The sequence below is a fragment of the Euleptes europaea genome, chromosome 9 (genome assembly GCF_029931775.1).
Source record: "Euleptes europaea isolate rEulEur1 chromosome 9, rEulEur1.hap1, whole genome shotgun sequence".
Classification (NCBI taxonomy): domain Eukaryota; kingdom Metazoa; phylum Chordata; class Lepidosauria; order Squamata; family Sphaerodactylidae; genus Euleptes; species Euleptes europaea.
In genome coordinates, this window is record NC_079320.1 from 10352616 (window position 1) to 10378773 (window position 26158).

Genomic DNA, 26158 nt, shown 5'->3' on the forward strand with positions numbered 1-26158 from the left:
ATGGAGACCGCCCGCCCGGTGAGGGAGCCCCGAGGGGTTGCTGCTCAGCATCGTTTTGCTGGGGGGGAGACCTCTTCGTGGTGGGTGGGGATGCTGACCGTCTAGAGCAGTGGTTCCCAACCTTTTTTTGGACCAGGGACCACTAGGACTTTTTTGTTCGGTGCAGGGACCCCAAGGTTCAAAATAAAAATTCCGAGAATTTGAAAATAAACTTTAATCATAACTGTTAGTTAAACATTAAACTCAGAATAATATTTGAATATGTTTTTTTATAATAGAGAACTTTTAATTGAAAAGATTAATTTATTATGGGTTTATAACTTTGTTTTGCGGACCTTAATTTAGTTCTCGCGGACCCCTGGGGGTCCATGGACCCCTGGTTGGGAACCAGTGGTCTAGAATCAACCTGATCGGGCTTTGCAGCTGGGTGTGCGTATAACCCTATACCTTATAGGCCTAGACAGACCCTACAAATAATGTCATTTCAACCTCTCCTCCTCGAGCACGTCAGGAGTTTTGCTAAGGAATCCTCAGCCCCGGATTTATTTACAGCATTGTTTCCAACAGGAGCTGATTTGGGTGGCGCTGGCTTCTGGTGACTATAGCAACTTATGTTGTGGGTTTCTCTCTCCCGCACGCACGGTGGGGCGGAAACGCATGGGAGGTCGATGCCTTGGGGTTTGCCGCTCTCCAAACGCACATTTCCCCCCCCCCCGCCAAGTTCTCAGAGCTCAAAAACAAGCCCCCCTATAAACCTTCAATTCGTGACTGGAGAGAGAAGTTGTGGGTGCATAGGAGGATGGCCAAAATAACAGAATTCCTACATGGCAAAGATATGGAAGAATTAAAAAAAACTTGGGCAAAGGCCGTCACATATTGGGATAAACTGGTAAAAATGGTCCTTGTGGGTTATCCGGGCTGTGTGACCGTGGTCTTGGTATTTTCTTTCCTGACGTTTTGCCAGCAGTTGTGGCTGGCATCTGCAGAGGAGGAACGCTGAAGGACAGTGTCTCTCAGTGTCAAGTGTGTAGGAAGAGTAATATATAGTCAGAAAGGGGTTGGGTTGGAGCTGAATCATTTTCCTGCAAAAAAGTATCAAAGGTAAAGAACAAAATAGATGTGCTTTCTTGTTCCGAGGTGTTTCCAATCTCCGGGTCTGTTGAAATATTTCCTCCCCGTAGAGGCGTTCAAAATATTGTCGAAGGCTTTCACGGTCAGAGTTCATTGGTTCTTGTAGGTTATCCGGGCTGTGTGACCGTGGTCTTGGTATTTTCTTTCCTGCCGTTTCGCCCGCAGCTGTGGCCGGCATCTTCAGAGGAGGAACACTGAAGGATACTTTGATACTTTTTGCAAGGACAATGATTCAGCTCAAACCCAACCCCTTTCTGAGTACATATTACTCTTCCTACACCCTTGACACTGAGAGACACTGTCCTTCAGTGTTACTCCTCTGAAGATGCCGGCCACAGCTGCTGGCGAAACATCAGGAAAGAAAAGACCAAGACCACGGTCACACAGCCCGGATAACCTACAAGAACCAATGAATTCTGACCGTGAAAGCCTTCGAAGTTATTTTGGCAAAAATGGATTTTACTATTTTAGTTAGTGAGTTCTAGAAACAAGTTTTATTACTTTTTTATTATACTGTTAATGGAATTTTTTAAAACTGTTAAGGCACTTCTTCAGAAGTCTGGTGATGGGTCACTTTTTAAGGTGGGTGGAGGGTCAAAAGGGTATTTTTTGTTTTTTGAACTTTACAATTTTGTAATTATGAATGTATTAATAAGAGCATATGATTGATACTCTTTTGTATTTTCTTTTGATTTCTTATTTTTTATTTTTTATTATTGTTGTATTTGTTTGTACTTGTTTGTTTTGTTTAATGTTATAAAAATTAAAAAAAATATTATAAAAAAAAAAAAAGCCCCCATGCAGAGTTTTGAGAATCCAGATGGGGAAAATGTGCATCTGGAGAGGGGCAAATCCAAGCCACAACCTCCCATACGTTTGCGCCCAGACACGAGTGGAGAGTAGTTGCAGAGTTGGGGGCGAATTGAAAATGCTCAGGCTGAGACGGGACCTGTGTCACCCTCAGTATGTGAATGTCTGATTCCCACTTGAGGGCCAATTTGCATGTTAATATCTGCGTTGTAGAGGATGATTTGTACAGGTTGAGTATCCCTTATCTGGACTGCTTGAGACGAGAAGTGGGCTGTATTTCAGATCTTTCCGTATTTTGGAATGTTTGCACATATCTAATGAAAAGGGGCTGTGGCTCAGTGGTGGAGCTTCTGCTTGGCATGCAGAAGGTTCCCGGTTCAATCCCCGGCATCTCCAGTTAAAGGAACCATGCAAGTAGGTGATGGGAAAGACCTCCGCCTGAGACCCCAGAGAGCCGCTGCTGGTCTGAGTAGATAATACTGACTTTGATGAACCGAGGGTCTGATTCAGTTTAAGGCAGCTTCGTGAGTTCATGTGAGACATCTTGGGGTTGGCACCCAAGTGTAAACACAAAATTCATTTACGTTTTATATACACTTTATACACGTAGTAATTTTAAACAGTATTTTAAATAATTCTGTGCACATTGAACCATCAGAAAGCAAATTGGTGTGCTGCTCGGGTCTGTGAGTAATGCCTGCATGCCAGCTCAAAATGTCTGGTTTTTGAGTCAGTCTGGATATGGGATGTCCGGATAAGGGATACTCAACCTGTATTGCTCAGTGTGGTTCCTGTTAAGCTGTTTGCACGTGGGACCCGTTTTTAATTTAATTTTTAATTCTTCCTAATGAATTATATTTTTGAGGAATCCTAATAAAAGTACCTTAGAGTAACAAGGAAGATTATACTTTGTCATGCTGTAATTACTACTACTTTCTAAAAAAAATAAATCTATTATCGGACATTGCCAGAATATATGCAGAAAATCTGTTCCAGATCCTTGACGGCAACAACCACTATCCAGCAATGGGGTATATAAAAGTAAAGGTAAAGGTCCCCTGTGCAAGCTCCAGGTTATTCCTGACCCATGGAGTGATGTCCCGACGTTTAATAGGCAGACTTTGTTTACGGGGTGGTTTGCCAGTGCCTTCCCCAGTCATCTTCCCTTTACCCCCAGCCAGCTGGGTACTCATTTTACCAACCTCAGAAGGATGGAAGGCTGAGTCAACCTAGAGCCGACCTGAAGCTGACTTCCGTCGTGATCGAACTCAGGTCATGGCAGAGCTTGGAGTGCAGTACTGCAGTTTACCACTCTGTGCCACGGGGCACAGTAATGGGTTATATACGCAGCTTAAATTGTAAAGTTTCAGTTACTACTGGAACTGGCCTTCACATGAACACATGAAGCTGCCTTACACTGAATCAGACCCTCGGTCCATCAAAGTCAGTATTGTCTACTCAGACTGGCAGTGGCTCTCCAGGGTCTCAGGCAGGGGTCTTTCACATCACCTACTTGCCTAGTCCCTTTAACTGGAGATGCCGGAGTTTGAACCTGGGACCTTCTGCATGCCAAGCAGATGCTCTACCACTGAGCCACAGCCCCTCCCCAGCCTTCAAAAGTTTTCGCTTAAGTCTGATGACATTAGGTGACCAAATCCAAATCCCAGTCTTCTTGGGTGTCATTTTCTGCAAAACTTACAAATTTCTGTGAAGTCACAAAGAGCCTGTATGTCATTCCAGCCTATCCTTTTGTGGTATTACCTTCCACCTACAGTTCATAATCAGATTTGCTTCTCAGAAATAAATGGTTACTCTGTAGTATCATTAATATCATCTGCTTTTAATGTGTTGTCTTTACCTTGTAATCCGCTTTCTGTGTTGTTTACAGTACACTTTGCTAGTTTGTGGTTTGCATTGTTTCCTAATTCTGTTAATCCTAGCCCTATTGCATCGGTAATTTGTTGTTCTTTGCTGTCTGACTGCACTGTTCATATTCTGTAATTTTCCTTTAGTCTCAGCAAGAAAGGAAGATTATAAATAATGTAAATAAATCATAAGTACGCCTAGTTTGAAAATACTGAATAAAGTCAGTTTAAATACTGAATAAAGGCATCTATCACTTCAGTCACTTATGTAAGAACTAAATTACTGCAGAATAAGTTTTATCTATTGAGGACAGTCCAGATTTCCCCCCCAGTTATCACTATTATCTGGCAAAGTCAGTGCTTAGTTTCTTCATTATAAAATATTGACAAAAGAAGAGGAGCTGAGAGAATCTTTATTTCCACTTATACTAAATGATTAAGACGGGAGAATACTGATGGAATCTCTTCCATTCTTTTTCCTGAAATCAAATTATATTGTTTGTGTGTGTAACCCTAAAATATATTTATCTTAATTTTTTTCCATTTCTTGATTGTTGCCAGTTTAGTTGCTTCATAATGTGTGTGTGTTAAGTGCCGTCAAGTTGCTTCCGATTTATGGCTACCCTAAAAATTAATTTCCTCCAAACTGCCTTATCATTAACAGGTCTTGCAAATTGAAGGTCACGGCTGTCTTTGTCTGTCTATCTTATGTGGGGTCTTCCTCTTTTCTTGCTGCCTTCCACTTTTCATAGCATTATTGCCTTTTCCTGTGACTCTTCTCATAACGTGACCAAAGAACAATAGCCTCAGTTTAGTCATTTTAGCTTCTAGGGAGAGTTCAGGCATGATATGATCTATAACCCACTTGTTTGTCCTATTTATTTATTTATTAAGTTGCAAGACAAAAAAAGTTAGCTCTAAGAGGGTTTGTTTTGCTTCAAAGCCAATAGTTAGAACACAGAATACTATCACAGTTACTGCCACAGTTTTCACTGCAATGAGCATTGCTGATGGCGGATGGATCAGAATATTGGATTTGAACAGCAAGTGGTATTTAAGGAGCTGTTTCGGTGGCAAATTAGAAACCACACTTAAATGAAAAGCACCATCAGGCCTTTAATCAGGAGTTAACACTTCCAGCTAATCCTGGGCATTGGAAGTTTATTTTTAGAGCTGGATTAATAAGGGTCACTGGGATTGCTTTTAGGTTGTATAGAATCTTGATTGCAACATGGGCAGGAAGCAAGTGGTAAGCATTGGTTTCTTCTTAAATTTCTGTGTTTAAAAAGTGAAAAGATTTTGTCTGACTGTAGGAAATCAGTTTTGCTTTTGTCTGACTGTAGGAAATCAGTTTGCTTTTCGAAATCTGATTCTTAAACTGTGTTGCTTGGGAGAGAGCTACCAGGTTTGTAAGCCATCCTTTAGTTAACCCAGTAAAGAGGAATACTTCTTGGTTGCAAAACTTGCATTCCAAATGTCCATACTTTTCATTCTGCTAATAAGCATGATTAGGTTGAGCAACGTGTGATGGTTATAAATAATCGATTATTTTCTTACGCTAAGGACAGGCTACCAGCATTTAATACACTAACATGTATTTGTCCTCTCATTTCAGTGTCCGCCCCGTGTCCTTCCACCAGTACCAAGGTAAGATTAACTGATTCACTGGGAAATTTGACAAGTCAAAAGATATTAGGGGAAGCGAGGGAATATTTCGTGCCCAAGGGCTTATCGTCTTTGGAGATTTTGAAAAAAAACCTTACCTCATACACTTGAGAGTTTTAACATTTTTAGTTGCTGTTTGTTCCATACTTAACAGTATTCTTTCTTTCTTACCTTTTTCACCTTGATCGGAAACGTTTTTGATCAGCAGTGAAAATCAGGGTGAGTTTATTCATTGTTCAATAGTCAGTTTGAAATATAAGACAGTCAATATTAAATAACAATCAATCAATCGACCTTTATTGGCATATACTCAGAAACATGACGTAAGCAGTACACAAAATTCACTGTCCATACATTTTCGATATAAATATGGTTTAGACTTTAGTCCTTATATTGACAACTTCCATCAAAAAATCCACCACCTTTAAAATGACTTCAGGAATAGTATCATTCAACAAAAACCGGCATACAGAGAATTCTTGGCTAAATTTCATTTTATGACTGTCTTATATTTGTATTAAATTAGGCAGCTGACCTGTGGGACAAGGTATAGGGAAAGCCATACAATATGCTTTTCAGCAGTTGGTTGAATTTTTAATTTGTGTCTTTGGTCACCCATGGTTTGAAGGTGTAACATTCTGCACTAAAATGTTAATTACTGTTTTAATGTAGAGATGTTTTAATGTTCCAATGTTTGCTGCCCTGGGGACCCAATTTGAGTGAAGAGGCAGCATAGAAATGTTTAAAATAAGTAAATAAATAAAGGGGGGGGGGCTTTTCAACTGAATTCTGGGTGGTACTTGGACACAATCCTCCTGTTCATTTTTTAAAACTTAGATTCCTATCCCATCTTCCTGCAAGGGCTCAGAAGAGATGACAGAAGTGAATTTCTTCATGGGATATAAACTTGTTTTGTTCTTTACTCTAGATGAAATTCCTCTTGGTCGGTCCAAAAGGAAAAAGGCTAAGGGGACAAATTCGTTAGGTAAGAAGGTGGCTTGGTCAAGAGCAATACATAGAAAGTAGTATGGAAGTAGGATATACCATACTTGATCTTGCAACATAGTGGATGGCGTAGCCTTTACGTGATTCTTCCTTGTGGCGTCAGTTGGCTTGGACTACATTATGCCTCTTCTGTGTGTACTCCTAGAATCCTTGCCTAAGTATTAGTCTAAACCAGGGGTGTCAAACATAAGGCACAAGGGCCGGATCTGGCCCTTTGAGAGCTCTTATCTGGCCCGTGAACCAGCCGAGGCAGCCGCCACCCCCACTCTCAATCTGGGCTGGCAAGGCATGGTCCGTCCTGACCAAGTGACATTTATGTCATATCCGGCCCTTGTAACAAATGAGTTCAACATCCCTGGTTCAAACTCCTTGTGGTCTCCTCACCGTGAAGCAGTAGCGGCTGACAGAGGAACGAAATAATCGCGTAATTACATTGTCTCAAAGGTAAAGGTGCAAGCATTGGGTCATTACTGACCCATGGGGTGATGTCACATCTCAACATTGACTAGGCAGACTGTTTATGGGGTGATTTGCCAATGCCTTCCCCAGTCGTCTACACTTTACCCCCAGCAAGCTGTCTTACACATAAAGAAATGGCAGACTACTACACCAGCATGTAGCTGGCTAAGCTCACCTCACCTTCTAAAGCAGGGGTGGGGAACCTTTTTTCCGCCAAGGGCCATTTGGATATTTATAACATCGTTCGCGGGCCATACAAAATTATCAGCTTAAAAATTAGCCAACCAAGCCCCAAGCAGGCAGCTGCCCCAGATGACCCCCCCAAATGCGGGCAAGCAGGCAGGCATCCAACTGGTGGCAAACTCGCCCACCTGGTGGCGCAGGATGGTCTGTTGCACCAACCGGGTGTAGCCGTCCAGCCACACACCAGAGTTGCTCCTGCTCCGCATAGTCAGGGCCGGATTCTACAGCTGGCTTTTACTAACTCCGCCTGCAGGTGTGAAATGAGGACACACTGGCGAAGAACTTTCCCCCACCCCTGCGCATTTTGGCCCTGCCCCCTTTAACCCCTCCATTGTCACCACCTCCGCCCCCAGCCCTCTTGTACAGAGGGAATACGTTTCTCTACGGCCCAGGTGGGAAAGGGTTAACACAGTTTCTTGGGTGGTCCTAGCAGCTCCATAGCTAACGACTCTTCTGCATGGGGAGAAAAAGGTTCCTTTTCTCAGCAAAACAAACTCACATCCGCCTTGAATAGAGGATATTCCTGTCTGAGGGAAGGGGCGGATTGCCAGTCTCAGATCCTTCTGAGCTAGAGATCTGCCAGGACCCACAAAGGCCAGACCAAATGATTTCGCGGGCCTTAAACGGCCCCCTGGGCCTGAGGTTCCCCACCCCTATTCTAAAGAGATCTCCTTCTTCTCCTTGACCTGTAACAAACTGCTCCTGAAACTTGCAGGAACTTTGAGAGCAGCTTCCCACACACATTCCAGGACCTGTGGTTGGAAACAGGGAGTCTCTGATGTTGCATGCCTAGGGAAATCTTTTCAGTTTTGGTCTGTTCATTCTAGTTTTTGATGCAGTGTTCTTCGCAAGTATCATCATAGAGCTGGAAGGGACAACCAGGGTCACCTAGTTCAACCCCCTGCACAATGCAGGAAATTCACAACTACCTCCCCTCACACCCCCAGTGACCCCTACTCCATGCCCAGAAGATGGAGGGGAGACCCTCCAGAATCCCTGGCCGTACCTTAGGAGCTGTTAATATGTCTGGTAATAAGAGTTTGGATAGTGCAGCAAATAGCTAGATAAAATGGGATACTAGTAAAAATGGATACTGGTCATAATGCATACCTATTCTTTCCAGGACCAGAGGAGCATGCCTGTTATATTAGGTGCTGTGGAACACAGGCAGGAGAATGCTGCTGCAGTCATCTTGTTTGTGGGCTTCTTAGAGGCACCTGGCTGGCCACTGTGTGAACAGACTTCTAGACTTGATCGACCTTAGTCTGATCCAGCATGGCCTTTCTTATGTTCTTATGTAAGAAGTAGAATCATTGAGTTGGAACGGGCCATAAAGGCCATCTAGTCCAACCCCCTGCTCAATCCAGAACCATTCTAGAGTATCCCTGACAAGTGTTCATCCAGCCGCTGCTTGAAGACTTCCAGCGAGGGGGAGCTCACCACCTCCTTAGGCAGCCCATTCCACCGCTGAACTACTCTTACAGCAAACAAAAATTTCCTAATATCCAGCCAGTACTCATAAAATTAGTCACGTGCATAGTTTACAACGGATACTTCAGTAACGACTGGTGCTGACTGAAGTTATTCTTTGATGTCTGCTCTTTCAGGTAGTATTGTTCAAACTGCTGTTCGTCGGCCATTTGAAAGCAGTGACCCTCTGACTTCAGAGGGCCCAGGCATTGCCCCTCAGAGGAAACGCAAGAAAAAGAAGATGCCTCCAGGTAGGTGGACATTTGCAGAACAGGGGTTTTATTTTTCCAGCTGATTTATGTTCAGTTCTTTGCCACACCTGTTTTGAGGTCTGTTTCTGGTCTGAGGTTTTTTACAGATAGCTTTATGCAGTTTTTAGGTCCCTGGGCTTGTTTTAATGACCCGTTTGTTTTTATATTGATAATTTAGTGTGTTAACTGTGAGCTACTTCGAGCGGGACTCAGGAATGGTGGCATCAGAATTTCCTAAATAAATAAATGCAGGTCTTAATGGAATATTGACAGTTTTATTACTGCAGTAAAAGAGCGCTAAAAAGAGTGCTAAAATTAAGGTTTGTGGCTGTGTTACTAAATATATCCAAATTAACTTTTTGATGTTGAAATCGCAGGAAAAAATGCTCTGTCTGCCCAACATTGTGATGTTCCTTTTTGCATAGACTGTATTGCTGACTCGCAATACAGATTATCTTGTTTCCCCATTTTTAAACATTCAGAATTGGAGAGCTGTTTCACCAAACAGTATGGAAACGGTTTGGATTCTCATCCGGTTGAAGAGATTCTAACCCGTAAACATTGGAAAAAAGTCAGGTAGGGATTTGCAGTTGGATTCTCATTTCCCCCCAAAATATTTAATGACAAGAGTTTTAGTGGGTTACCACACTTTGTATTCCCAGCGATGTATTAAGAGTTTGAAAATGTTATAAAAAACATCGCTTTAAAAGGGTTTTTGGGTACCACGGCTTATAAATGGTTGGAAGACGTCTTCACAGCTAAAGGGGCCAAACAAAGTGCGAACAGTATATTTATAACGTTTTCAAACTCTTAATACATCTCTGGGAATACAAGTGCGGTAACCCCCTTATTATTGCTTTTTGACAGCGTTACATCTGGATGACCATTCCAAGTCTCCACAGTTAATTTGCTCTTATAATATCATGGCATTTTGATAATTCAGAGCGCTACACCATACATGATCTCAGTAAACTGACTCACAATCCTGTAAACTTGAATTAAGAAATGTCCCTCTCGTACACCCAGATGCATACATCCCTTTGCTTCAGGAGCTGAAGCATTAGAACTAAGGCCAATAATGCATGGGAGGTTTTGCCTTGGATTTGCCGCTCTCTAGATGCACATTTTCCCCATCTGAATTCTCCAAACTCAACAATAAGCCCCCATGCAGAGTTTTGAGAATTCGGACAGGGAAAATGTGCATCTAGAGAACAGCAAATTCAAGGCAAAACCTCCCATGCATAAATGGCCTTAGTACCCAAAAAATCACACCTCTATATCTTAAGATCTAATGCACAAAGTCAGTTTAGGAACACACTAATGAGGCTCTATACAAATATCATTAAACCATTTATCTCACATAGTCAAAATATTTACATACTTTCTTTGGACTTTCATTAATTATGTAACAGACAAATATACCAAAAGTCCAAGAAGTACTTCTTGCATACTATTTGCAATCGCAAGTCCACTTCATAATGACTTCACAGCAATTCTCAAGCTCCTGTCGATCCTTCACATGTGTGTTTCCAGCTTCACAAAAAATGTTAAGCAAAGCACATACAGCAATCGAAATATTCCACTGTTTTGAAAAATAACCTTCTTCAATGTTTCATTAGTGAGCTTATCCTCTTTTAATTTTATTCATGCTAAATTGCACTGCATATTCAGAAGAGGAGGTAAATTGTGAAGTCCAAGTCTCCACAGTTAATTTGCTCTTATAATATAATGGGATTTTGATGACTCAGAGCACTGTACTACACATGATCTCAGTAAACTTGACTCACGATTTTGTAAACTTGAATTAAGAAAAAAAAAAAACGCCCATACACCCAGACACACACATCCCTTTGCTTCAGGAGCTGAAGGAGAATTCCTTGTGGCATGACAAACTGAAGGGGGGGATTTGGGGAGAGGCCGTGGCTCAGTGGTAGAGCATCTGCTTGGCATACAGAAGATCCCAGGTTCAATCCCTGGCATCTCCAGTTAAAGGGACCAGACAAGTAGATGATGTGAAAGACCTCTTGCCTGAGACCCTGGAGAGCCGCTGCCGGTCTGAGCAGACAGTATTGACTTTGATGGACCGAGGGTCTAGTTCAGCATAAGGCAGCTTCATGTGTCCCTCTGCAGTGAAATGCAGTTTGCATTACTTTAGCAATCACTTGATTATGCCTGTGCATGATTGTGAACTCCCTAACTGCATGTAGCTGTTCCAGATCTTTGAGTCGTGTGTGTGTGCGTGCGTTAAGTGCTGTGAAGTCGCTTTTGACTCATGGCGGCGCTATGAATCAGTGTCCTCCAAAATGCCCCGCGCTGGAGCGAGGACGCTTTTCCCCACCGAGGGGCTGCTGCCTGTCACCGGTGACCCATTTGGCCCTGAATATCATGGGCAGATCTGTCAGGAGAGAGGAGGGAAGAGCTTGGGGGCGGGCCGGTGCTGCGGGCATCCATTTGGGCCGCCTGCAGGGCTCTCCCTCCGCACCCACGAGTGGGGCTGTCTCTGTCCAGGCCCCAGCCATGGTGCGCATGTGCTGCCGCCCCCCCTCTGCATGGCTCTCAAGGCAGGTGTCCCCCTTCACCCCCTTAGATCAGTCCCTGTTCCCCAGCCCCAAAGGGAGAATCACTGTTCTGTTTTTTCCCCCTTTTCTGCTTTCAAACTGATAGGAAAACTCGGCCTGCAGAAAATTCCAACGAATTAGGTGTGGAGGAAGAGGATATAATTGAAGAGGACCAAGTCAAAACCTCCGAACCACATCCTGTTTTTTTTGCTCCAGTCGGTGTTAGCCAGCCTGTCAGCAAGGTGTTTGTAGAAAAAAATCGTAAGTAATTTCTTAGTCTTTCAACATCACAATAGATATAGATTATTTTTTAAAATAAGAAATGCCTATGCTGTTAAAGATGCTTTTAGGCAGGTCAATCTCTGGAACAAGTCAAGATTTTTTGTATTCTTAGGTAAGGCATTTGTTAAGTATAGTAGAAATGGGCCCTGACTTGGGTGGTCCAGGCTAGTCTGATCTCGTTAGATCTCGGAAGCTAAGCAGGGTTGGCCCTGGTAAGTGTTTGGATGGGAGACCACCAAGGAAGTTGTGGAGGCCTCACTTCAAAAAGGATGTAGACAGAATTGAGCTGGTAGAGAGATGATCAGGGGCCGTGAGAGCAAGCCCTACGAGGAAAGGCTGAGGGACTTGGGAATGTTCAGTCTGGAGAAGAAGAAGAGTTAGTTTTTATATGCCGACTTTCTCTGCCATTTAAGGAAGAATCAAACCGGCTTACAATCACCTTCCCTTCCCCTCCCCACAACAGACACCCTGTGAGGTAGGTGGGGCTGAGAGAACTGTGACTAGCCCAAGGTCACCCAGCTGGCTTCATTTGTAGGAGTGGGGAAACAAATCCAGTTCACCAGATTAGCCTCCGCCATTCATGTGGAGGAGTGGGGAATCGAACCCGGTTCTCCAGATCAGAGTCCACTGCTCCAAACCTCTGCTCTTAACCACTACACCACACTGGCTCTCAACCCTCTCAAGTAGCCCGGTTTACTGTTTGGATGGGAGAACACCAAGAAAGTCCAGGGTCGCTGTGCAGAGGCAGGCTCTTATCTTGAAACCCCTGCAGGATCACCATAAGTCAGCTGTGACTTCACACACTCCACCACCGTTAAAAATACGTTCCTATGTTCAGGCCCACCATAATTTAATTTAAGGGCTGCCATATGAACCTACCTTACCACTCCAGTCATCTTCGTGGGCCCTGCTTTGGGTGCCCCCACCATCTGAAGCTAGACAGGTGGCAACTGGAGGAAGGGCCTTCTTGGTCATGGCCCTTCTTCCTTTCCCCACCTCCCCTGCTTTGCTCCCCGGGGCTGGTCTTGTTCCTGCCTCCGCAGTGGATGGCTGCAGGTTTCCCCTGGTCTGCTCCCCTATTCACAAGGGAGAAAAGGAAGCACATTTGGGGATGGGCTGTAGCTCAGTGGTAGAGCATCTGCTTGGCATGCACAAGGTCCCAGGTTCAATCCCCGGCATCTCCAGTTAAAGGGACTACGCAAGTAGGTGATGTGAAAGACCCCTGCCTGAGACCCTGGAGAGCCACTGCCAGTCTGAGTTAGGGTTGCCAGTTCCGTCTCCACCACCGGCGGGAGGTTTTTGGGGTGGAGCCTGAGGAGGGGGGGTTGGGGAAGGGAGGGGCTTCAATGCCATGGAGTCCAATTGCCAAAGCAGCCGTTTTCTCCAGGGGAACTGATCTCTATCGGCTGGAGATCAGTTGTAATAGCGGGAGATCTCCAGTTAATAGCTGGAGGATGGCAACCCTAGTCTGAGTAGACAATACTGACTTTGATGGACCAAGGGTCTGATTCAGTAGAAGGCAGCTTCATGTGTCCACGTTTTCTTCAAAATCTTATTTTTACCCCGATCTATGCACACACTAACTTATGGAAGTTCCATTTTGTTCATTGGGTTTACAAGCAAATGAGTGTAAGATTGTATACTTGGTACGGTAATGACAAGGGTGGTTCTGTAGAGAAAAGCAGTGAAATGAGCTCTGTCTTGTTATAGCAAAAAGCCTCCTGGTACAATCCAGAACCAGTAATAAGTAGCCCTGCACACAGTTTAAGGTTGCCAACCTCCAGGCGGGGCCTGAAGGCCTCACAGAATTATGACCGATCACCAGACCACAGGGGTCAGTTTCCCTGAAGAAAATGACCACTTTGGAGGGCGAACTCTGTGGCATTATACCCAGGTGGGGTCCCATGCCAGGCACTGGCCCCAAATTTCCAGACATCTCCCAAGCTGGTGTTGGCAACCCTTAGGCGAAAAGAAGTAACTGAGCCTTCTGTTTCTCTCACAAGGGCGTTTCCAGGCAGCTGACCGCAATGATTTGATCAAAACCACCGAAAACATCAATGTGTTTTTGGACGTGAAGGCTTCTTGGACTACCAGGGATGTGGCACTCTCGGTTCACCGGGGTTTTAGGTATGAGACTGGGATATCATCATTTGAGGCGGATAGATAGCTTAAATATTTGGATGAAATTCCCCAGAGGTTCCTTTCCCAGAAATTGCAGTTATTTACCGGCCCACTCCTCCACATGTGTGGCGGACGCTAATCTGGCAAACCAGGTTGGTTTCCCCACTCCTCCACATGAAGCCTGCTGGGTGACCTTGGGCTAGTCACAGCTCTCTTAGAGCTCCCTCAGCCCCACCTACCTCACAGGGTGTCAGTTGTAGGGAAGGGAAGGTGATTGTAAGCCAGTTTGATTCTTCCTTAAGTGGTAGAGAAAGTCGGCATATAAAAACCAACTCTTCTCCTCCTCCTCCTCTCATACCTGCTTAAACTTTGCCAAATGTTTTTTCATCCATTTAGAGTGGTTGGACTTTTCACTCACGGCTTCCTTGCTGGCTATGCCATCTGGAACATCATCGTGATTTATGTCCTGGCAGGGAACCAGCTGTCTACTCCCTCTAACTTGCTAGAGCAATACAAGACATTGGCTTACCCTGCTCAGAGTCTCCTTTACCTTCTGCTCACCATTTGCACCGTTTCAGCCTTCGACCGGTACGCTTTTCATACATTTCTCTAGCGTTATGGTAGAACTTATGGTTTCCTTCCAAAGTCATCAAAGCGGTGAAAATAAATGGTATATGCCAAATGTACCAACTGTGTACCGATGGGTGTGTAAACGAGCTGTTTTCCATAGCATTTCAAAGTGCTGTGCAGCATTAAAAACATAGACAGCAACTGCATAGTTAAACTGTGGAACTCCCTTCCCCAGGATGTGGCGATGGCTGCCAACTTGGAAGGCTTTAAAAGGGGAGTGGACATGTTCATGGAGGAGAGGGATATCCATGGCTACTAGTCAAAATGGCTACTAGTCATGATGCAGACCTATCCTCTCCAGGATCAGAGGAGCATGCCGAATATATTAGGTGCTGTGGAACACAGGCAGGATAATGCTGCTGCAGTCATCTTGTTTGTGGGCTTCCTAGAGGCCCCTGGTTGGCCCCTGTGTGAACAGATTACTGGACTTGATGGGCCTTGGTCTGATCCGGCATGGCCCTTCTTATGTTCTTATGGAAGTATGATGTTTAGGTGAAAGTAGTGACAACAGTGTACTACAGGTATATCCCCCTTGTGCTCTGTTTCCTTGCATTTCCCAACTCTGTGCCAGCTTTAAGTGCTACCAGTGGTGGAGCGTCTCCAGGATCTCAGGCAGAGGTCTTTCCCGTCACCTACTTGCCCTTCTGGATGCACACCTTAACGTGGTGAGGGGGTTTGTGAGTGTCAGGGAAGCTGAGAGCAATACCGTAAGGGGTCTAGACTCTATCAAGAGACTAAACTCCTAGCAGAGTCACTCAAGACGGAATGGTCACAGCTGAGACACCAGACGAAGATGCATCCACCCCCTTAAGGGATCAATGGCCACATCCGCAGAAGAGAACAGGCAGTTCCAATGGGGATAGGGGTAGAGGAATCCCTGAAGGTTAGCTACTGGGCAGCAGCAGTAGTGGAAGGTGACACTGGCGAAAGATCTTTCGTAGACAACGGCAGTGCCACTACGGCTAACTCTGGTTAGTACTGCGCAGAAGAAGGCACTGGTAAACCACTTCTGACCAACCTTTACCTTGAAAACCCTATGATGAGACAAACCAAAATGAAAAAAGATATAGTGCTGGAAGATGGGACCCCCAGGTCGGATGGCACTCAATCTGCTACTGGGGTAGAGCAGAGGACAAGTACGAGTAGCGCTGTTCTTAATGATGCGATTGGACTAAAGCCGAAAGGACGTTCAGTGGTTGACATGAATAGATGCAAAAGGAAAGTCCGAAGCTGTTCGACGCATAAAATAGGAACATGGAATGTGAGAAGCATGAATCAGGTAAGCTTGAAATTGTTAAACAAGAAATGGAACGTATGGAAATTTCAGTCCTGGGAATAAGTGAATTAAAGTGGACTGGATTAGGACATTTTCAATCAGAAAATTACAAAGTGTTTTATTCGGGGAATGACAAAAAGAGAAGAAACGGAGTTGCTTTAATAGTGAGGCAAGATGTAGCAAAGGCAGTCAGGAGCTATAATGCAAAGTCTGACCGAATAATATCAATCAGACTTCAGGGAAAGCCTATCAACATAAGCATCCTTCAAGTTTATGCCCCAACTACAGATGCTGATGAGGAAGAAATTGAAAGTTTTTATGCCAGTGTTCAGGAAGAAATTGATCACACACCTAAACAAGATATGCTGATAATCATAGGTGATTGGAACGCAAAAGTAGGAAACAAAGCAGAATCAAATGTTGTTGGCAGATTTGGGCTAGGAGCACGGAATGAAGCAGGAGAACGCCTCGTAGAATTCTGTGAAGACAACTATCTGTTCATTGCAAACACATGTTTCAGGCAACCAAATAGACGATTGTATACATGGACATCACCAGACGGCCAGTATAGAAATCAAATAGATTATATAATTGGAAGCAGAAGATGGAGAAGCTCTATTCTCTCGGCCAAAACAAGACCAGGAGCCGACTGCTGAGAGCAATACAGATCATGAATTGCTAATATCGAAAATAAAGATAAAGCTTAAGAAAAACACCAAAACATTCATAGCACCAAAATACAATCTAAGCAATATTCCGGAAGAGTTTAAAGACCATGTAAGGAACAGATTTGCATTACTAAGTTCAAGTGAATGTAAACCTGAAGAACTATGGGTGGAAACTAGAGATATTATCAAGGAAGAATGTGCAAAGACTATTCCTGTAGCCAAAAGAAAAGAAAAACCTCGATGGATGTCTGAGGAAACTCTTAAAATTGCCAGAGATAGACGAGAAGCAAAAGTAGAAGGTGACAGAAATAGAATCAAAAGTCTAAGTGCAACGTTCCAGCGACTTGCATGTAGAGACAAAGAGACCTATTATAATAGCCAGTGTAAAGAAATAGAAGAGAACAACAAAAAAGGAAGAACGAGATCTATTCCACGAGATCCAAGAAATCAAAGGGAAATTTAAAGCACGGTTAGGCATGCTGAAAGATCAGCATGGAAATACATTAACTGAACAGGACAAAATAAAGAAAAGGTGGGAACAATACACTGAAGAACTATACAGAAGAGATGAAAGGATAAAAGATTCTTTCCAAGAAGAATCTTTTGAAGAAGAACCTACAGTTTTAGAAAGTGAAGTGAAAGCTGCATTGAGAGCAATCGGGAGAAACAAATCACCAGGAGCAGATGGGATATCAATAGAGCTATTCCAAGCCACAGAAACGGAGTCCATCAAAATCTTGACAAGAATATGCCAACAGATATGGAAAACAAAACAATGGCCCACAGACTGGAAACAATCCATTTACATTCCAATTCCCAAGAAAGGAGACATCAGAGATTGCAACAACTATCGGACCATTGCATTAATTTCTCATGCAAGTAAAGTGATGCTCAAAATCTTACAGCAAAGGCTGTTACCATATATGGAACGAGAAATGCCTGATGTTCAAGCTGGTTTCAGAAAAGGAAGAGGCACTAGAGATCATATTGCAAATATACGCTGGTTACTGGAGCGTACGAGAGAATTTCAGAAGAAAATCAGCTTGTGTTTCATAGATTACAGCAAAGCTTTTGACTGTGTGGATCATGAAAAGCTATGGCTGGTTTTAAAGGAAATGGGTGTGCCACTACATCTGATTGTTTTGATGCGCAACCTGTACTCTGGACAAGAGGCCTCAGTTAGAACAGAATATGGAGAAACGGAATGGTTTCCAATTGGCAAAGGTGTCAGACAAGGATGTATTTTATCTCCCTATCTCTTCAATCTATATGCAGAACATATAATTAGGAAAGCTGGATTAGATTTAGATGAAGGTGGAGTGAAAATTGGAGGGAGGAACATTAATAATTTGAGATATGCTGATGACACTACATTATTGGCAGAAAATAGTGAAGATTTGAAACAACTATTGCTGAAAGTTAAAAGAGAAAGTGCCAAAGCAGGACTACAGCTGAACATCAAGAAAACAAAAGTAATGACTACAGGAGAATTACACAACTTTAAGGTTGACAATGAGGAAATTGAAATTGTTCAAGACTTTCTATTCCTTGGCTCCACCATCAACCAAAAGGGAGACTGCAGCCAAGAAATTAGAAGGAGATTGAGACTGGGAAGGACAGCCATGAAGGAGCTAGAAAATATTTTGAAGTGTAAGGATGTGACTCTGGCCACCAAGACTAGATTAATTCATGCCATCATATTCCCTATTACTATGTATGGGTGTGAAAGCTGGACAGTGAAGAAAGCTGATAGGAAGAAAATAGATTCCTTTGAAATGTGGTGTTGGAGGAGAGTGTTACGGATTCCGTGGACCGCCAAAAAAACAAAACAGTGGGTTATAGATCAAATCAAGCCTGAACTGACCATTGAAGCTAAAATGACTAAACTGAGGCTGTTGTATTTTGGTCACGTCATGAGACGGCAAGAGTCACTGGAAAAGACCGTCATGATAGGAAAAGTTGAGGGCAGCAGGAAAAGAGGAAGACCCAACAAGAGATGGATTGACTCAATAAAGGAAGCCACAGCCTTCAATTTGCAAGATCTGAGCAAGGCTGTCAAAGATAGGACATTTTGGAGGACTTTCATTCATAGGGTCGCCATGAGTCGGAAGCGACTTGACGGCACTTAACACACACACACTTGCCTAGTAAGAGCCTCGTGGCACAGAGTGGTAAGCTGCGGTACTGCAGTCCAAGCTCTGCTCACGACCTGAGTTCAATCCCAACGGAAGTTGGTTTCAGGTAGCTGGCTCAAGGTTGACTAAGCCTTCCATCCTTCCGAGGTGGGTAAAATGAGTACCCAGCTTGCTGGGGGTAAAGGGAAGATGACTGGGGAAGGCACTGGCAAACCACCCCGCAAACAAAGTCTGCCTAGTAAACGTCGGGATGTGACATCACCCCATGGGTCAGGAATGACCCGGTGCTCGCACAGGGGACCACCTTTATCTTTTTACTTGCCTAGTCCCTTTAACTGGAGATGCTTGGGATTGAACCTTGGACCTTCTACATGCCAAGCAGATGCTCTACCACTGAACCACAGCCCCTCCCTCAGGTGTTCATCGTATCGGAGCCCCAATCACAGATGAGAGGTGGGAACTCTGCTGATTTAAATCCAGAAACAAGGACCCCTCTGTGCACATTTCCTTTGGAGCATTGCGAAAGATGTCAGGTGTTGCTTCTGCGAGCATGCGTTAATCCGTGCCGCGTGGATGAAGGCTCTCAGATCCGTTGGGACTCCAGGCCACCTGAGCTGGCAGAAGTGCAACTTGCGGGTGGGTTAAGTGCCGTCAAGTCACTTCTGACGCGCAGCAACCTTATGAATCAATGTCCTCCAAAACATCCTGTCATGAACAGCCTTGCTCAGATCTTGCAAACTGAAGGCCATGACTTCCTTTGTAGTCAATCCATCTCATGTTGGGTCTTCCTCTTTTCCTGCTGCCCTCAACTTTTCGTAGCATTATTGTCTTTTCGTAGCATTATTGTCTTTTCGTAGCATTATTGTCTTTTCGTAGCATTATTGTCATTTCTTAGCAGTATTGTCTTTCCTAGCATTATTGTCTTTTCCTAGCATTATTGTCTATGACCTTAGGCAGATCATGAGAGGGAGGGCACCTTGGCCATCTTCTGGGCATGGAGTAGGGGTCACTGGGGTGTGTGTGGTGGGGAGGTAGTTGTGAATTTCCTGCATTGTGCAGGGAGTTGGACTAGATGACCCTGGTGGTCCCTTCCAACTTTATGATTCTATCCAGTGACTCCTGTCTTCTCATTATGTGACCAAAGTAGGAAGTGCAACTTGCTAGAGAGCAATTACCTTGAAGTCGAGTTCTTCCCCCTCCCCCGTAGTTTTTGCATTCTAGCCTTGCTTCCTGCTCCAGACTCCCTCCCTGGTTTCTTTTGGGAAAACACACCTTTGCAGCTGAGGCTCTTTCAGTTTTCCCTGAATGCATAGAACAACTTTTACAACCTTTTGGCTTTTGCCCTGGAGCTGAGAGCCTGCCACACCTTGTTTTGTCTTTAGTACTGTGTACATCGTAGCCTGAATAGCCTGGCTTAGTCCTGGCTGGGGAGCCAGCGTGGTGTAGTAGTTAAGAGCGGGGGTTTGGAGCAGCGGACTCTAATCTGGAGAACCCGGTTTGATTCCCCACTCCTCCACATGAGTGGCAAACTCTAATCTGGTGAACCGAGTTGGTTTCCCCACTGCTCCGCATGAAGCCAGCTGGGTGACTTTGGGCTAGTCACAGCTGTTTTAGATCTCTCTCAGCCCCACCCACCTCACCGGGTGTGTCTGTTGTGGGGAGGGGAAGGGAAGGTGATTGTAAGCCGGTTTGATTCTTCCTTAAGTGGTAGAGAAAGTCAGCATATACAAACCAACTCTCCTTCTTTGTGCAAACACACCTTTGCAGCTGAGGCACTTCTTTCTGTTTTCCCTGAATGCATAAAACAACTTTTACAACCTTTTGGCTTTTGCCCTGGAGCTGAGAGCCTTGTTACACCTTGTTTTGTCTTCAGTACTGTGTGCATAGCAGCCTTAATAGCCTGGTTTAGTCCTATCTCATCAGAGCTTGAGAGCTAAGCTGGGTTGGCAACAGTCAATACTTGGATGGGAGACCACCAAGGAAGCCACTGCTCATCTCTTACCTAGCATACCCCATGGCTGGGGTCACCTCGAGTTGGTTGCACGTTCTTCTAGACTGGGTGCATAATTTATGCAAGTCTACCTGGTAGCTGAAAATTCTTGAGGTGGATAAAAGGGAGGGTCAGGGAATGTGGTGTAGTGGTTAAGCATGGTGGACTCTAACCTGGAGAACCAGGTTTGGTTCCTCGCTTCTCCACTCTCACTTCTCCACTCTAAGCTTGCTGGGTGACCTTGGGCCAGTCACAGTTCTCTCCGAACTTTCTCAGCCCACGCAGCGGCAGGCCATGGTAAATCACCTCTGAACGTCTCTTCCCTTGAAAACTCTACGGGGTCACCATAAGTTGGCTGTGACTTGACGGCATTTTACACACAAACACAAATTTGTTCCTAGGATGTTGGAATATCATTGAATCCTGTGAATATCCCTTGTCTAAGAACTTTCAGTTCTAATGCCATCCATTTTTTGCACGCATTTCCCTTTATGCCTCCACCATCTCTCTGGTTCTCCTTCTTTGTAAAAAATTGCTTTTAAAAAAGGCAGGTTGATGCTCGCAGCCCTAACCCAACTTGCCTTAGGTAGACTTATGACCCAATTTGGGGTCCTGTGCCAGCAGCTGAAGAAGTACAGAATGTTTTATGGTTTAAATTTCCCTGACCGGGATGGCCCAGGCTACCCTGTCAGATCTCAGAAGCTAAGCAGGGTCAGCCTTGGTTAGTATTTGGATGGGAGACCACCAAGGAAGTCCAGGGTTGCTACATGGAGGCCAGCAATGGCAAACCACCTCTGATCATCTCTTGCCTTGACAACCCTACAGGGTTGCTATAAGTCGGCTGTGACTTGATGGCACATACACTGAGCGTCTCTGGCTGCATACCCAAGGACAGAGTGATGCAGAGGGACAGCCAGTTGGCTTTTAGCAGGAGCAGAAGTGGTGGATATTCTACCAAGGAGGCCTCAGACATGTAAGAGTGTACAAATTGAGATAGGAGGGGAGTAATTAAACGATTTCTGCCATCATCGTAATGTTCACAATGGAGCAAAATATGTGTTAGTGTCTCCACCATATAAATGGAACAAGAGCATTTGTGTGTCTCTCTTGGGCAATGAAGAAAAGTACAGCAGATGGAAGGGTATCAAATTGGGACCTAAATAACATTCAAAAGAAATTTTCCGTGGGCATGGGCTTGCTGCTTATCAGAACAAGATATGCTATTGTTGGGCTGCATTATAAATGAGCCTGTTTCCTCTCCTCTCCTCAGGATTGACTTGGCTAAAGCACCAGTAGCTGTGCGGGGCTTCCTGACCCTGAACCCAGCAGCAGTCGCCTCTTTCAGTGAGTATGTGAGCCAGCGTGGTGTAGTGGTTAAGAGCGGTGGTTTGGAGCAGTAGGCTCTGATCTGGAGAACCAGGTTTGATTCCCCACTCCTCCACATGAGCGGCGGAAGCTAAACTGGTGAACTGGATTTGTTTCCCCATTCCTGCACATGAAGCCAGCTGGGTGACATTTGGCTGTCACACTCTCTCAGCCCCACGTACCTCACAGGGTGTCTGTTGTGGGGAGGGGAAGGGAATGTGATTGTAAGCCGGTTTGCGTCCCCCTTAAGAGGTAGAGAAAGTTGGCATATAAAAATCAACTCCTCTTCTTCCATCCTTCTGAGGTTGGTAAAATGAGTACCCAGCTTGTTGGGTAAAAATGTAGACGACTGGGGAAGGCAATGACAAACAACCCCGTAAACATAGTCTGCCTAGTAAACGTCGGGATGTGATGTCACCCCACGGGTCAGGAATGAACCGGTGCTTGCACAGGGGACTACCTTTACCTTTTTAGAGGGTTGCTGAAGTAATCTTGAGGGGTTTCTCACACCACTTTTGTTTCCCTGATAAGAACATGTGGAAGATGTCCCAAAGAGGAAGAACAGCAAGACATGTATTTCCTGATGCAGAACATTTAGCGATTTTGGTAGATGGACAATCAGAAAACGGCTCAGGGTTTTTGCAGGGGGCTGTGTCTTTTGTTTTGTGCTGCTGAAGAGGGAGATCTAGGTACTGGGTGGATTTGGAAGGCAGCAGCCACATAGGGGTGCAACAGTTTAAGTGACATTGGGCTTATGAAAAGTCTACGGATGGTACTGATTTCACTGATTTTCCCCCCCTCAGTGTACTTCGCTGCTCTCATCTTGTCACTGAGCCAGCAGATGACAGGCGACAGAATCAACCTCTACACGCCACCTTCAGAGAACGGCAGCCTCTGGTAGGGTTTCCTTTCCTTCTCAAAGATCAACAATTTTGTGCTAAGCAATAAATCAATATTAATTGTTGCTTGGCTTGTGATGTACTGTACTGTTATTGGTCTTGTCACACTCTTGAAATGCTCCCCTGGTCACTTTGGGAGCCAGATATCCTCATTACTGTTTTCTTGCAATCCCCGTTCTATAGCTATAAAAAAGTCATATCACCTGGTCCTTTTTAGAGTTCCCCTAGATGACGATGAAGAAGAAGAGTTGGTTTTTATATGCCAACTTTCTCTACCACTTAAGGGAGACTCAAACCGGCTTACAACCACCTTCCCTTCCCCTCCCCACAACAGACACCCTGTGAGGTAGGTGGGGCTGAGAGAGCTGTGTCTAAACCAAGGGCACCCAGCAGTCTTCATGTGGAGGAGTGGGGAAACCAACCCAGTTCACCAGATTAGCCTTCACCACTCATGTGGAGGAGTGGGGAATCAAACCCGGTTCTCCAGATCAGAGCCCACTGCTCCAAACCTCCACTTCTAACCACTACACCACGCTGGCTTCCCCACCTTTCAATTTGAGAAATTAGGCATATCGTCTGTCTATGAAGATCCATAGGTTATTTGTCCCTCTGGATGTGTTGGTACAAGATTTTGGTACAAGATATGCGTGGCCTAAAACTCTTCTCATCAAAAGACTGTTAACTGGCCAGAGATGGATGCATTTTTCATATGGTTTTAAATCTGAGCTTCCATGATTTCCCTGTCCTGTCCCTCAACCACTGTTGAGCCAAGCATGAACGGTACTGTTCAAGGAGTGACGGGAACCCTCACGCCCCCCAGAACTAAAAATGTTCACTGTGGGGTTTTTTTAAACAACGATGCAGCAGTATTTTAATGGCTTTCAGTCTTATGCTGTTTCGCAAGGCAATATACCCTCATAGTAAACACTTCTTAAACATTTTGACCAGTGTTAACAAATTACATTATCATCTGCCTTAGAAGCTATTGTGCCTTTCATGCAGTCTTCATAGAGTCACAGGTATGATTTACTAATGTGTGCCCATATGGGACGCGACTGCAAGGAGCCTTAATTAGGTATTTTTTTTGCAATCACTGTACTTGTTTTTAATACACACTTTTTTGAATTCTTAAGGTTCTTGTTAATGACCATTTCATTAATATTATGTTTACCAGAGAGCCAGTATGGTGTAGTGCGTAGATTGTTGGACTAGGATCTGGGAGACCCAGGTTTGAATCCTCACTTTGCGGTGGAAGCTTGCTGGGTGACCTTGGGCCCGTCACACACACTCAGCCTCATCTACCCTGCAAGGTTGTTGCGAGGATAAAGTGGAGGAGAAGAGAATGATGTAAGCTGTTTTGGATCCTCAGCGAATGTGGGATCATCCTATTCCTTCTTCACAACATCTGTGTGAAGGGGGTTAGGTGAAGTGTGTGTGGCTGATTCTAGGTCACCCAGTGAGCAAGGAGTTGAACCTAGGTCTCACTGATCCATCCAGATCTATCCACTCTATGCAGACATCCAATACAAATACACACCGCAGATGTAGAGTATGAATTGCCCTGTTAATGATAAGACATCTGAAATGTAGATTGGGGTCCTTCTGTGCTTGTGCCCGTGACTGCCAATGTCACATCTCTCTTGTCTTTAAGTACTTGTATATTTATTTTCAGGACCTCAGGTAGAGAGGAAGAGATTCTTCAGCCCTGGATGGTGGTCAATCTAGTAATAGCGCTCCTTGTTGGTGTCTCCTGGCTTTTCTTGTCTTACCGGCCTCAGCTAGATTACAGTGAAGGTACAGAATGGGGGTGGGGAGGGCATATTGTGATCCTTAAGCCATCTTAATCTTCTAATTGTCAAATTGCTCATTGCGGTGCTTTGACATGTAAATACTGTCCTGGATTGCTACATGGAGGTGTGTGTGTGAAGTGCCGTCAAGTCACTTCTGACTCATGGTGACTCTATGAATCAATGTCCTTCAAAACGTCCTATCTATGAATCAATGTCCTTCATGAATCCTTCAAAACGTCCTCCAGATGTCCTCCAGTGTCCTCCAAAAGGTCTTATCAATGAATCAATGTCCTCCAAAAGGTCCTATCTTTGAATCAATGTCCTCCATAAATCCTTCAAAACGTCCTCTAGATGTCCTCCAGTGTCCTCCAAAGGGTCCTATCTATGAATCAATTTCCTCCATGAATCCTTCAAAATGTCCTCCAGATTCCTCCAGTGTCCTCCAAAAGGTCCTATGTTTGAATCAATGTCCTCCAAAACGTCCTATCTTTAACAGCCTTGCTCAGGTCTTGCGAATTGAGGGCTGTGGCTTCCTTTATAGAGTCAATCTATCTCTTGTTGGGTCTTCCTCATGGAGGTAGGCAATGGAAAATCACCTTTGCTCATCTCTTGCCTTGAAAACCCTACAGGGCAAAGTCGGCTGCTACTTGACGGCAAAATAACCCAGATGAGTAGCATGGAGAAGGCAGTGAAACATGGAAGCAGAAGGCACAGCGGAGAGTGAATGAGTGGTGGGTGGGAGACTACCTCACTGTGAGAATTTCATTCTCACTCAAAGAGGGGGGTGACCTTGATGGGACCTTGATCTCCCATTGGGATCGGAGATGGGGACAAAGAACAGCTTCCTGTGATCACTAGTGGGAGGTGTCCTTCATCCTCTTGGGCAGTGCTTTTCCTGCCTGGGTCAAAAGCCCAGGGCACTCTTCACTGTGCTCCTGAGCCAATTTTTACTTCAGCATGGTGTAGTGGTTAAGAGCGGTGGTTTTGAGAGTGGAAAATCTGGAGAATCGCGTTTGATTCCCCACTCCTCCACATGAGCGGCAGACGCTAATCTGGTGAACTCGGTTGGTTGGTTTCCCCACTCCTACACATGAAGCCAGCTGGGTGACCTTGGGCCAGTCACAGTTCTCTCAGCCCCACCTACCCCACGGGGTGTCTGTTGTGGGGAGGGGAAGGGAAGGTGATTGTAAGCTGGTTTGATTCTTCCTTAAGTGGTAGAGAAAGTCAGCATATAAAAACCAACTTTTCTTCTTAAAGGCCCAGGGCATTCCTCACTGTGCTTCTGAGCCAGTTTTTACCTCAGTTTTCTTGTTTTCTACTGGCATCTTTTCTTCCTTCCTTCCTTTCTCTCTCATTTTTCAAGGGCTTCAGAGTTGATTGCTAAATATTGTAGCTTTGAACTGCATTTGAATGACCCTTACTTGCTTTTCCTCCCCTTGTAGAACTGTTTAATGCTGAAATCGAAGACTACCCTCCTCTAGATAAAGAACCCCAAGTCGCTTAATGATACAGAGAACCTCTTCAAAAACTAAAGCTATGACGGCT

The 26158-nt window shown here is 44.6% G+C and overlaps 1 protein-coding gene across 1 annotated transcript; it reads left to right on the forward strand.

The window, feature by feature from the left end:
- TMEM237 (transmembrane protein 237) lies at positions 1 to 26158 on the forward strand. Its single transcript, XM_056855676.1, has 13 exons — positions 1 to 18; positions 5422 to 5453; positions 5680 to 5690; positions 6400 to 6456; positions 8786 to 8899; positions 9382 to 9475; positions 11564 to 11718; positions 13743 to 13866; positions 14257 to 14448; positions 21830 to 21903; positions 22728 to 22821; positions 24496 to 24617; positions 26056 to 26158. Exons 1-13 carry the CDS (start codon positions 1 to 3, stop codon positions 26115 to 26117), a joined length of 1149 nt encoding a protein of 382 aa, XP_056711654.1. The 3' UTR covers positions 26118 to 26158.

Excerpts from the sequence above, each read along its gene's own strand:
- TMEM237 (XM_056855676.1), top strand. Across the intron at positions 11,719-13,742 it reads GGTGTTTGTAGAAAAAAATC|GGCGTTTCCAGGCAGCTGAC; the intron begins GTAAGTAATTTC and ends TTCTCTCACAAG. Across the intron at positions 14,449-21,829 it reads ACCGTTTCAGCCTTCGACCG|GATTGACTTGGCTAAAGCAC; the intron begins GTACGCTTTTCA and ends TCCTCTCCTCAG.